Source organism: Ictidomys tridecemlineatus, chromosome 9 (assembly GCF_052094955.1).
Source record: "Ictidomys tridecemlineatus isolate mIctTri1 chromosome 9, mIctTri1.hap1, whole genome shotgun sequence".
Lineage (NCBI taxonomy): Eukaryota > Metazoa > Chordata > Mammalia > Rodentia > Sciuridae > Ictidomys > Ictidomys tridecemlineatus.
The window spans coordinates 29,812,967-29,825,188 of NC_135485.1; the positions used below are offsets into that span (position 1 = coordinate 29,812,967).

A 12,222-nucleotide genomic window follows, 5' to 3' on the forward strand; every position below is an offset into this window, starting at 1 on the left:
ATAAACAAATAAAATAAAGGTATGGTGTCCATCTACAACTACAAAAAAAAATAATAATTAAAAAAATATATTGTGGACTAAAGCCGGGGCAGTGACTCATGCCTGTAATCCCAACAGCTAGGGAGGCTGAGGCAGGAGGATCATGAGTTCAAAGCCAGCCTTAGCAAAAGTGAGGTGCTAAGCAACTCAGTGAGACCCTGACTCTAAATAAAATACAAAATAGGGCTGGAGATATGGCTCAATGGTTGAGTGCCCCTGAACTCAATCCCCAGTACCTCTCTCCCAAATATTGTGGACTTAAAAGATACTTTGGTATCAGTCTACTGTGAAGTATAGATCTTACTTGGATCTTGATTCAAATTAACTATGGGGTAAGAACATATATAAGATTTCTTTGGTTACCAATAGAAAAATATGGAAAATAAATAAATGAAAGAATTCTTTTTTTTTTTTTTTTTTTTTTGGTGCTGATTGAACCCAGGACCTTAAGCATGCTAAGCTCCTTACTCTACTACTGAGTTATACCCTTAGCCCTCAAAACTCTCTCTCTCTCTCTCTCTCTCTCTTTTTTTGGTGGTACTGGGAATTGAATCCAGGGCCTTATGCGCATCACATAGTATACAGCACTCTAACACTAAAGTATACACCAGCCCTTTTTATACTTTTTTTTTAAAGTCAGTTATTAACTTTATTACATTAGCAGTAACACATTCATTTTCATTATTGATCTGGCCTATATAATTATACCAGGCAAGATTTCTTGTATTGGCAATAAGCCAAATGGAAAGGGTTAGAGAAAGGGAAGGAAAGATATTCTCTACATCAGTCTGACTTCTTCAGTTTCTGGAATGAAGAATTTCACTTCTCATAAACATCAAGAGCTCTGTGGGGCTTTTGTTTGTTCATTTTTTTAAATACTTTTTATACTTTTTATTGTGATACCAGATCTTGCCAAATTGCCAAGGTTGGTCTTGAACTTATAGTTTGTCTCAGTCTCCCAGTCTCTGGGAATACAGGCATGTGCTACCATACCCAGCTTCTACCTTTTAATTGATTATGTAAATATCATACTTAGGTTAAAATGATACTTTCTATGAAAGAATTTAAATGCCAACAGAGCTACACCCCAACCCTGTTTGTTTTTTTTTAAATGAAGAAAGTTAACAAAAAGACAATGACTATTCAGTTGATATGGTAACACATAAGAAAGGTATTAACATTAGATGTCAACATTAAATGTTAAATGTTAACATTAGATGCTATTAGTTCACAAAATGGCTCTACCAATTTACATTCTCACCAACAATGTATAAAATTCCAATTACTGTACATTCTTATTAACATTTGGCACTGTTGGTAATTTTATTTATTTATTTGTTTGTTTGTTTGTTTATTTATTTATTTCTGGGGGTTGAACCCAGGGGCACTTTACCACTGAGCTACATCCCTAGCCCTTTTATTTTTTATTGTGACAGGCTTTCACTAGGTTGCTGATCCTCTCAAATTTGTGTCTTCCTGCCTCAGCCACTGAAGTTACTGGGATTACAGGAGTGTACCAGTTTATTTAACTATTCTGATAAGTGTACTTTATTTTTGAAGACTACACTACCAGCAAAATTAATTACTGAATATTTAGATATAAGTATAGATGCACATGATTTCAGGTGACTTGTGGCTCTTTAATGGATATCAGAATTAGAAAACTCTCTACCAAGCTGTCTTTATAAAATGTTTTTTAAAAAAAGAAAGGAGCAAGCCAAATATAGTAGTAAGTTTCTCTCAACAGGGAGAATGCTATAACATGAAGTTAAAGAACTATTATGGCAGGTGATCTGGTAGGAGAAAGGACAAAGCACAAAAAGGGTAAAGGTAAGAGGGTAAAACCACACACGTGAAGAACTTTTTAATTCTAAATCTGATTCAGATATGAGTAAACTTGGAATGTTGAGTGGCTACTACTCTGTGAATGCTTTTTCATGGGCTCATAAACAAAACTACTTGAGACTTCTCTTCTAAAAAAGAACTTGTAATCCTCCTGCCTTTTGTAGTTTTGAAACAGGGTCTTGCTAAGTTGTCGAGGCTGTCCTCAAATTTGTGATCCTCCTGCCTCATCCTCCCTACTTCCTGGGATTATGAACTATGGCTAAATAGAGTCTCAAAAACTAAAGACTATGGCTGATAGAGTCTAAAAAATAACTCAACTTTTTCTGGGGAATAAAAAGGAATATATTTGTGTTGGATACAAAATACTACCATCCAAATTTCAGATACTTTCCTGCTGGGTTTCAAAAGCATATCATGAATTCATTTTATGGTGAAATAATAAAGGGATCTGGATAGTTCATTTAAATAAAACCATATTTTCCAAACTATAAATTCTCCAAATTCATGAAATTTTGAAATTCTAGGTAATTCTTGGTAAGAACTCTATGGAAGGCTCTGTTATATCATCTAAGTTTTATCTGATGTTAAGTACAATAATCTAAAAATATATTGGACTTATATTAACATCATAAGCAACTAAAGTTTAATTTACTTTAATAGGATACCACCTTTTAATTCCACTACAATATGGTAACCATATTAACAGAGGAAATTAGAACATAGAGCCTAGCACAGTGGCACATGCCTGTAATCCCAGCAGCTAGGGAGGCTGAGACAGGAGGATCAGGAGTTCAAAGCCACCATAGCAATGGCAAGGTGCTAATAAGCAACTCAGTGAGACCCTGTCTCTAAATAAAATACAAAATAGAGCTGGGGATGTGGCTTATGGTCAAGTGCCCCTGAGTTCAATCCCTGGTACTCAAAAAAAAAAAAAAAAAAAAAGAACACAGAGAAAACAATTACCATAATCTCACTGCAATTAATACCAACATTACTAATATTCTGATATACTTCTTCTTTCTCAAGTATACTCATTTTTTCTGAGTATACTTGACATGCTTCTCATTTTAATGTACATGACTTCTATTATTATTATTATTATTAATTTATTTTTGCAGTGCTAATGCTAGAGCCTGGCACATGCTCTACCACTGAACTATGCTCCCAACCAAACATCCATGGCATTTTGTATCCAGATTTTCTCACTAAATTTCTTATCATCTGCTGTAACCATAGATTTATATGTTAATAGTAAATACAAAATATTGAACAAATACTAAGAAAATAGAGTACAGCGCAATGGTGCAGGCCTGTAATCCCAGCAGCTCAGGAGGCTGAGGCAGGAAGATCTCAAGTTCAAAGCCATCTTCAGCAACTCAATGAGATCCTAAGCAACTTAGCAAGACCCTGTCTCAAAATAAAAAATAAAAAAGGCCTGGGGATATAGCTGAGTGGTTAAGTGTCCCTGGCTTCAATCTCCGGTACCAGAAAAAGAAAAGAAAACAAACAGATGTTTAATACATTTACCTCATAAATAGGAAGGGTAGGAGAATTCCATGCGTTGATTCTTGATTCATTGACATCAACAACTGTTACTCTGATTTCGGGGCACATATGAGCAATGACACTACATGTGGGTCCTCCAACATAGCCAGCACCAATGCAGCAGATCTTCTTAATTTCAAACATGATTGTACTAGAAGGGAAACAGTAAGAATGTTCATTTTGCAAACAGAAAATTTCAAGAAATCCCATTGCACATTCATTGCACTTTAAAAACTGTCAAAAGAAATATCTGGAAAGATTTCCTATATTCACTCATAAGAATTATGAAATAGTGATTTTAAAAAATAACATTCCAGTTGGATGACCTAGCATGTTCTCAGCTATGAAACAGATGGAAAAAATTATAGTAACTGATATTACTAGAGAAGAGTCACAACAATTATGACCTAATATTTAGAAAGTCATGAAGCAGTCAAGCATGGTACATATTCGTAACCCCAGTCTGTAGGGAGGATGAGGCAGGAGGATCACAAATTTGAGGTCAGTCTCAACAACTTAGAAAGACCCTGTTTCAAAAAAAAGAAAAAAAAATCATGAAGCAAAATAAGGCCTCATTTAGGCCTCAAATAAACCTGGAGAACTTTGCTGAGGGAAAGCTCCAGGGTAAATTTACACACCAGTGCAATTCTTCCTTAAGCTGTGGTGGACAAAGGTGAATTATACAACAGGTTTGACTAACATGAGAGATGTTAAGATTAGTTTCACAGCCCAGAACTGGGCTCTGAGATTATCCTCCTGGCTGTGGTTTAAATGTCTTGAAAAAAAATGTGTTGGAAACTGAATCTCCAGTTCAACTGTGTTAGGAGGTGGGACCTGATGGGAGGTGCTTAGTTTGTGGGGCTCCAACCTTATGTATGGATCAGTGCCTATTATGAATGGGCTTAAAGCTTTGAGTTTGATCTCTTGCTCTCTGCCCTTCTGCCAGGGAATGACGCTGCAAAAAGGCCTTAGCCTTTAGCCCCTCTATCTTAAGACTTGCCAACCTCCAGAACCTTGATCCAGGAAATTGCTGTTCATTATAAATTATCCACCTCAGATATTGTTATAATACAGAGAGAGAGAGAGAGAGAGAGAGAGAGAGAGAGAGAGAGAGAGAGAGAGAGAGAGAGACTGAAACTGACTTTGAGCAGGGCGCAGTGGAGCATGGCTGAAATCTGGAAGCTTGGGAGGCTGAGGCAGGAGTATTACCAAGTTCAAAGCCAGCTCAGCAACTTAGCAAGGCCCTAAGCAACTCAGTGAGGCACATATGAGCAATGACACTACATGTGGGTCATGTGGCTGGGGATGTGGCTCAGGGATTAAGTGCCTCTGGGTTTAATCTCTGGTGGAAGGAAGGAAGGAAGGAAGGAAGGAAGGAAGGAAGGAAGGAAGGGAGGGAGGGAGGGAGGGAGGGAGGGAGGGAGGGAGGAAGGAAGGAAGGAGCGAGCAATTAATACTCCCTACATACTTAGTTTGGCTTCTTAGATTATTTTGAGGTATACTGGGCAATGACTTTAAACTCTTTCTATTCCATAGAAGCAATGAGATGGTTAAATAAACTTCTGTGGGCTGGGGATATACCTCAGTTGGTAGAGTGCTTGCCTTGCATGCATAAATCCCCAGCACCACCACCAAAAAACAAACAAACAAACAAACAAAAAAAACAACTCTGTGTTACTAAAGCTGTAACACAGATTTTGATAGATTTTTAAAAGTCATTAGATGAACTGATTCACACTAATCAAAATTACAAAGAGCTGGCCAGGCATGGTGGCCCATGCATGTAATTCTAGTAACACAGGAGGCTGAAGCAAGAGGATGGCAAATTCACGTCTACCTGCTCAACACAGTGAGACTCTGCCGAAAAATAAAAAATAAAAAGGGCTGGGGATGTAGCTCAATGGTAGAGCCACCCTGGGTTCCATCCCCAGTATTTCAAAAATAAAATAAACATGAACAGAGTTTGGAATCATATGATTCTATTAAGGGAAGAAACACTGTTAGTGATATACATAAAAAATTTAAAATATTTTTTGTTTTGAATAGGTAATATGTTCACATGATTCAAAAATTAAATGTTATAACAAGATATACACTGAGAAGCCTCAATTTACTTTTTCTCCTCTACTCTGTTTCCCCAGCAGCTCCTTTGTTTCTTATATATCCTCTCAGTGCTGTTACCTGAAACCACAACTAATACACATACACACACATGCACACACATGTTCTAATAATCTCTTCTTTCTAAACTGAGGAAACAGAATACCACATGCTCTACCAACACCTGGCTTTTTTCACTTAATGCATTCTGAAGGCATCTCCCTTTCTTCCTGCCCCATTTTGCATGTGTATTTACAAGAGATATTTAAGCCATGTTCTAAATCTGATAAATTCTCTCATTAATAACCTGAATAAGTTAATAGTTCTCTATTATCACTTGCGAAGCCTACTTACTATTCCTATTAAACCTTCAGGATTCCAAGATTCACCTTGGCAAAAATACCGAGCCTACCATAGTTGACTTGTGGCATCCATCCCTCTTTCCTTGATTCACCCATCTTCTACTTTCACTTCTACCCTTTACCATTTTTCAGGCTTCTTGTACCTCACACATGGAGAAAGAATCTACATGGGCAGAAAGACTATATCGGAAGGACTAAGTGACTAAAGCTCAGAGGAATGTTCTGAAAATCTCCGACTGGTTCCACACTATTCCCTTCTTCCTCACAAAAAAATTAATATTCCCAATTTAAAGGCACAGCATTTGGCTATGGAGAGATCTAGGTCCTGACATTCAAGTATTTAACAACTGATTTGGAGAATAATTCAATGAAACATTCATTAAATACCCCACCAAGTAATGGACACCACTGTTCTATGTACTGTGAATACAATAGTGAACAAGACAGACCAGCTCCTGCTCTTTCTTGCACAGCTGCATTCTAGTAGGGAAACACAAAATAATGGCAGTTGTGAAAATTTCACATAATGGAAACACACTGGTGAAAAAGTGAGAACCTGTGGGGAAAAGGGGTCCTTTAGATAGGGTAGCTAGAGAAGGACTCTGAAAGGTTGACTTTGCAACTGGTTAAAAAGATGAAAAAAAGTTGCTCACAACTAAGTAAAATGGTTAAATTATACAAAGAATATAATCAATTAAATGACAAAATGAGTGTTAAAGTCCAGAGGAAAACAAACGTTTCAAAAAAGAAAAGGAAAGAAAGTTTCAAGGTAGATGTAGAACTTGAACTTGGTCTAAAGATTGGGTAAGATTTAGAAGGAAAAAGAAAGCAATGAAGAACATTCCAGATGAGAGGAAAAAGAAATGAATAAAGACAAAGAAATGAATTCAGAGAAATGAGAAGATCTTCACAGTTGAACAAAAAATGGAGAAGGTATTAAGGAATAATAATCAGAAATACTTATCTCCCACAGTGGAAAGAAATTTTAAGTGAGTCTTGAATGTCCCTCTCAGAAAAGTCAGACCATAACAATCCATAAGGCTATAATTTAAAAACAATGTAACATCGCAGAACATAACAATAATAATCAAAGGTGTTAATGTAGCTCAAATCTACTCCACTGAAGGGAGCTGGGGAGTGTTAAAGGAATAATAAACCTGAAGTCTGGAAAAGAGGAGTGAAGAACAAGAACCACATGCTATTTCATGCAATATTTATTTTAATACAGCAAAAGAATAGTGATGTGGAATCTGGAGGTCAGACCTTTTCTGGTTTCAGAGAAGCAGGGACAAGAACAGGCTTTTCCATGCTTCCCAAAGATTGTTTTGCTCTGTTCCTTTTTTTTTTTTTTTTTTTAAGTACTGGCATTGGGGATTGAACCTGGGGTACTTTACCCCTGAGCCACATTTTTATTCTGAGAAAGGGTCTCACTAAATTGCTTATGGCCTCGATAAGCTGCTGAGACTGTCTTTGAACTTGGATCCTCCAGCCTCAGCCTCCCAAACTGCTGGGATCTTAGGTGTGTGCCACTGCATCTGGCTGCTCTGATTCCATTCTGATTTATGAATTCAGATTCCCAGAAACCAGGCTACTAAAAAGTAATAACCTGGATCTGAGACACAGATACAGTTGGCCATCTGAATCTGATAGTTCTGCATTCAGATTCAACCAAGTGCAAATTGAAAACATTTGAAAAAAAAATATTTTCTTGTTATTATTCCCTAAACAATAAAGTATAACAACTTACACTGTATTAAGTACTACAAGTATCTAGAGATTTTTTAAAGTATACAGGAGAATTACCTAGATTATACACAAATACTACACCATTTTATCTAAGTGACTTGAATATTCTTGGATTTTGATATTTCATGGGTGCCCTGGAACCAATCCACCACTGATTCCAAAGGATAAATGTATTCCAGACACTGCAACAAATCTCCAAGCTGCATACAGTGGCACACACTTGTAATCCCAGTCACTTGGGAGGCTGAGATGGGAGGATTGCAAATGCAAGGCCAGCCTAGAAAATTTAGCAAGACCCGGTCTCAAAATTAAAATAAAAAGGTCTAGAGGGAGTAGGCACACCTGTAATCCCAGCAGCTTGGGAGGCTGAGGCAGGAGGATCCCAAGTCAAAGCTAGCTTCAGTAATTTAGCAAGACCCTGTCTCAAAAACTAAAAAGGGCTAGGAGACGGGGTTGTAACACAGTGGTGGACTGCTTGCCTCACACATGAGGGATTGGATTTGATCTGCTGCACCACATAAAAATAAATAAAATAAATGAGGGTATGATATCCATCTACAACTAAAAATATTTTTTAATTTTTTTAAATTGTTGATTGACCTTTATTTATTTACTTATATGTGGTGTTGACAATCAAACCCAGGGCCTCACACATGCTAGGCAAGCACTCTACCAACTGAGCCACAACCTCAGCCCAACAAAAATATTTTTTTAAATTTTTATAAAAAGGGAGCTAGAGGTGTGGCTCAGTGGTTAAGCACCCCTGGATTCAATCCCTAGTACCAAAAATAAAAGTGAGGAGGGGGTCTAGAGGGACCAAAGTTACAGCTCAGTGAGACAGCACTTGCCCAGTATGTGGAGGCCCTGGGTTTATGCCTAGCACTGCAAAAAAAAAAAAAAAAAAAGAGAGAGAGAGAGAAGGGGGAGCAGGGGTTGGAGATGTAGTTCAGTGACAGAGCACTTGCCTGGCATATCGGAAGCCCTGAGTTCAATCCTCAGTACTGGGGGGAGAAAACCCTCCCCTACTGAAATAGTAATACTTCCATTCTAGTGTATATACTAGTATAGTCTTTCATAGCGAAGACTACAATAAATCAACACCTGGGACCAATGAGTGTAGAGTGTTTACTTTCTAGAGCTGCAGGGATGGAGATCAGATCCTGAATTGTGATGATTTCAAAGAACTAACATACTAGAAGACTACCGAACAGCTAGCTAGCCTCCCTTGCTAATTAAAACCAGTTTGCCTATAATATCTACAAAAGATAATCTGAAATTCTGAATCAGAGACTCTTTCAGGGTTACCACTCAATCCTATAGCCAAGAGGTATTTGGGCGGTTTTTTTTTTTTTTTTTTTCCCAGTTGTACTGATGGTTGAACTCAGGGATGGTCTACCACTGAGCCCACATTCCCAACCCTTTTTTATTTTAAAAATTTTAATTGTAGATGGACACAATACTTTTATTTTTTTAATGTGGTGCTGAGGATTGAACCCAGTGCCTCACACATGCTAGGCAAGCACTCTACCATTAAGCTACAAGCCCAGCGCTTCTTTATTTTGAGACAGAATTTCATGAAGTTGCTCAAGCTGCCCTTGAAGTTGTAATCCTCCTGCCTAAGTTTATGGAATCACTGGAATTACAAGTGTGCACAATGGCATCCAGCTATTAGGAATCTTAACAAAATCTATGACTTCAATCTCAACAATGATAGGTTCTGTTAACATTCACATAATAAACATAGATTAAATATCTACTTGATGCAACTCTTAGGCTTAAGGAATTCGTAGTTTAAAAAAGCACCCTGAGGATAACAGTTCTTATCTCCTGCTATTCATGGCTATATCCTCACACCTAGAATGGAAGCCCCTCAATAAACTTTCATTGAATAAGTAACTTTTCACAAGGACCTCTTAAGTTGCAGGCTTGTGTTTAAACAGCTTAATTTAAATGGCTAATCACAGTATTTTATAATAAGGAACCAGAAGCATGCTACCATGTTTTCCTTTTTAAAAAAATATATTTTTTGTTGTTGTAGTTGGACACAATGTCTTTATTTTATTTATTGTTATGTGGTGCTGAGGATCGAACCCAGCACCTTCCATGTGCTAGGCAAGCACTCTACCACTGAGTCACAACCCCAGCCATGTTTTTTCTTTAGTGACCCTAAAGAACAGTAACATTTTCTCCCATTTTCTTTTCTGAATTGTAAGACCATATTTCAGCTTCCCTTACATAGAGCAACTGAGGCAGATAATTGATGGTAGGTGGATCAGTATTATAGAACTGAATATGTTTTAGGACTTCATTTTGGGTATGATTCTCTTGCTACTTCATATGTAATTTGGTTTGTATATGATAATGGGAAAATTACTGAAAAAGCCAGATGAACAATCCGTACAAATCCAAATAAATATCACTTGAAATTTCAATGACATCCTCAATAAACTTTAATATGGAGGTTGATACAGTGTTAGTGATGCACTTTGTATAACATTTTCTGAGTCCATTTTCTATTTCTACTTGTCGGTATCCTCTGGTCCTCTATTATGCTATCAGAAAAATGATATTTGCTTACTGAATAGGTCATTTTGAAATGAGTTCTCACCTTTGTATTTTGAAAGTTGCAACACCCAAGCCATTCCAAAACTACTCTTCATGTAAAAATTTCATAAATTCAGATAAACATTTCAACCTAGAAGATGTCACTAACAAATAACAAATGCCCCACAGTGCAATTTAAATAAAATATAATCCTTCTGCCCACAGCCTTCTTCAGTACTCTTCATAGATAACCAGGAGCTAAACAATGGGCCTTAAAGATGGAATTCTCAACTTCACATTTCATTTTCAGTTCCAGAAATTAAATATTAAGATATTGATCCAATAAAAATATTTAACCAGTGAGAAAATGTTAACATTATCTCTAAAGGGCATTTTGCAAATCTGTGTTAACAAGTAGAGGAAGATGGAGCATACTTATCAGGTATAGATTTTATGCTAGAGAAAGGAGAACATGAATGAAAGAAAATGGGATCCTTTCAACCAGGTTTTCTAGTGCTTACCTTAAACTAGATGCTGTGTACTAAAAAAGCACATCTCAGAGCAGACAGTTGGCTCTTTCATTTTCAGAACCCCTCTGAAGTAACAGACCAGACTACTGTTCTCCAATTCTTAGGGGATTTTAAGAAACTCAAAGACTCACTGTGTCTTTGAGGCCAGTCTATGGAAAGCTACTTCTCTGAATATCATGAATAGCTGCTTACCAGTCAATCCCTCTTTCTGTGTATCAGAAATCTCAACTCTACTTAATTATCTTCTTATATGTAGGACGTACAATTTTTTCAAGATCTCACACAAACATGGTCTCCTGAAGCAAGCAGGAAAGGCTCCTTTCCCGACAAGAAGTAGTACAATTATATGTGTAGCGGTCAACAATGGATTGCAGGCAGCCTACACAGCCATCACGATAGAATGTCTTGGGATTTTGCCTTCAAAGGGGTTTTCCGACTTCGTTTCTCTTTGATTTCAAGTGGCGGCCTGAAAATAGCGGCAGTCCCCCCAGGTGAGCATACTCTAAACCCAAACAAAAGACTAGACTCAGACCAAACTGAGGTCCCCATTGAAAGGACCGCTTCCTTCGGTGGACGCTCGGCTTTCAGAAGCGGAGGGGAAAATCTCGTTTGCATCCAGCCAGAAAGTGGATAAAAGCAGAAAGAGAAGAGTCTTAGAGGCGCATGAATCTTGAGTAAGGCTATCCCATCTCCAGGGAAGCAAATACAAAACGCGATTCCCGCCCGGAGCCAAAGAGACTGGCAGCCCAGGACCCAGCGCAGCTAGAGACCTGGAGCAGCGCACACACCCCGCCCCGCTCCCTCCACGTCCATCCGCGACCCGGGAGCATCCTGACCCGGCGGCGGGGCTAGCTGGGGAAAAGCGCTTACCGCTTCCAAGCCCCGAGCTCCGCGGCCGCTTCTATTCCGAACGTTCGGACTGCACCTTTCTCCCGACCTGGTTGCAGCAGCTTCTGCACCCGCAACCTACTCCGCCTGATCTCCCTCCAGCGCACGACCCTCCCTCAGGCTGCCAGACGCCGCACCCTGAGTCCCGGGCCAGCGCCCGTATTTAAAGGCTTCTGCCCGAGAAGGCGGAGGCTTCATTCCCCTAGAGCCAGGCCCTCCTGTACTCTGCCCTCAGCCGCTAGCCTGCTCCACCTCCCGCCGCCGCACGAGGCCTAGGGCAGGGCCCCGATTTCCAGCAGGGCGCAGGGGCGGGGCCAGGCGGGGCGGGAGGTCCCGCCCCCGACAGCTTGAGCGAATCCGCACAGGCCAGCTCAGCGGCCCCACCCCTCCCGCGATGGTGCTAGCGCGCGGCGGGTCTAGGCTGCTACGTGTAGGAGGCTTAGTGCTCTTTTTGTCTTCTGGATAGTCGGGAGGCCGACCCTCTGCCCCTGCTTCGCTGTACTGGCAGTCGGCGTTGAAGCGGGAGACTGTGTCAGCCAAGCAGTAGGCTGCCGAGGACTCCGGGAAGGGGTAAAGAGTGTTGCGGGCCCAGGCGACCGGAAGGTCCTGCCCGCTTTCCGGTC

The 12,222-nt window shown here is 39.4% G+C and overlaps 1 protein-coding gene and 1 long non-coding RNA gene across 2 annotated transcripts in view; one reads left to right on the forward strand and one right to left on the reverse strand.

Annotated features, from left to right (window-relative positions):
* The window catches only part of Ugdh (UDP-glucose 6-dehydrogenase), a 28,002-nt gene extending 16,169 nt beyond the window's left edge, over positions 1-11,833 (reverse strand). Inside the window, exons 1-2 of the mRNA XM_005319925.5 lie at positions 11,582-11,833; positions 3,412-3,580 (exon numbers count right to left, since the gene is read on the reverse strand). Coding sequence (XP_005319982.1) covers positions 3,412-3,573 — 162 coding nt within the window. The 5' untranslated portion in view covers positions 3,574-3,580; positions 11,582-11,833. The remainder of the gene's footprint in view (positions 1-3,411; positions 3,581-11,581) is intronic.
* Positions 11,834-11,961: 128 nt separating this feature from the next.
* The window catches only part of LOC144366656 (uncharacterized), a 40,529-nt gene continuing 40,268 nt past the window's right edge, over positions 11,962-12,222 (forward strand). The window contains exon 1 of the long non-coding RNA XR_013425762.1: positions 11,962-12,169. This is a non-coding gene — a long non-coding RNA (uncharacterized LOC144366656). The remainder of the gene's footprint in view (positions 12,170-12,222) is intronic.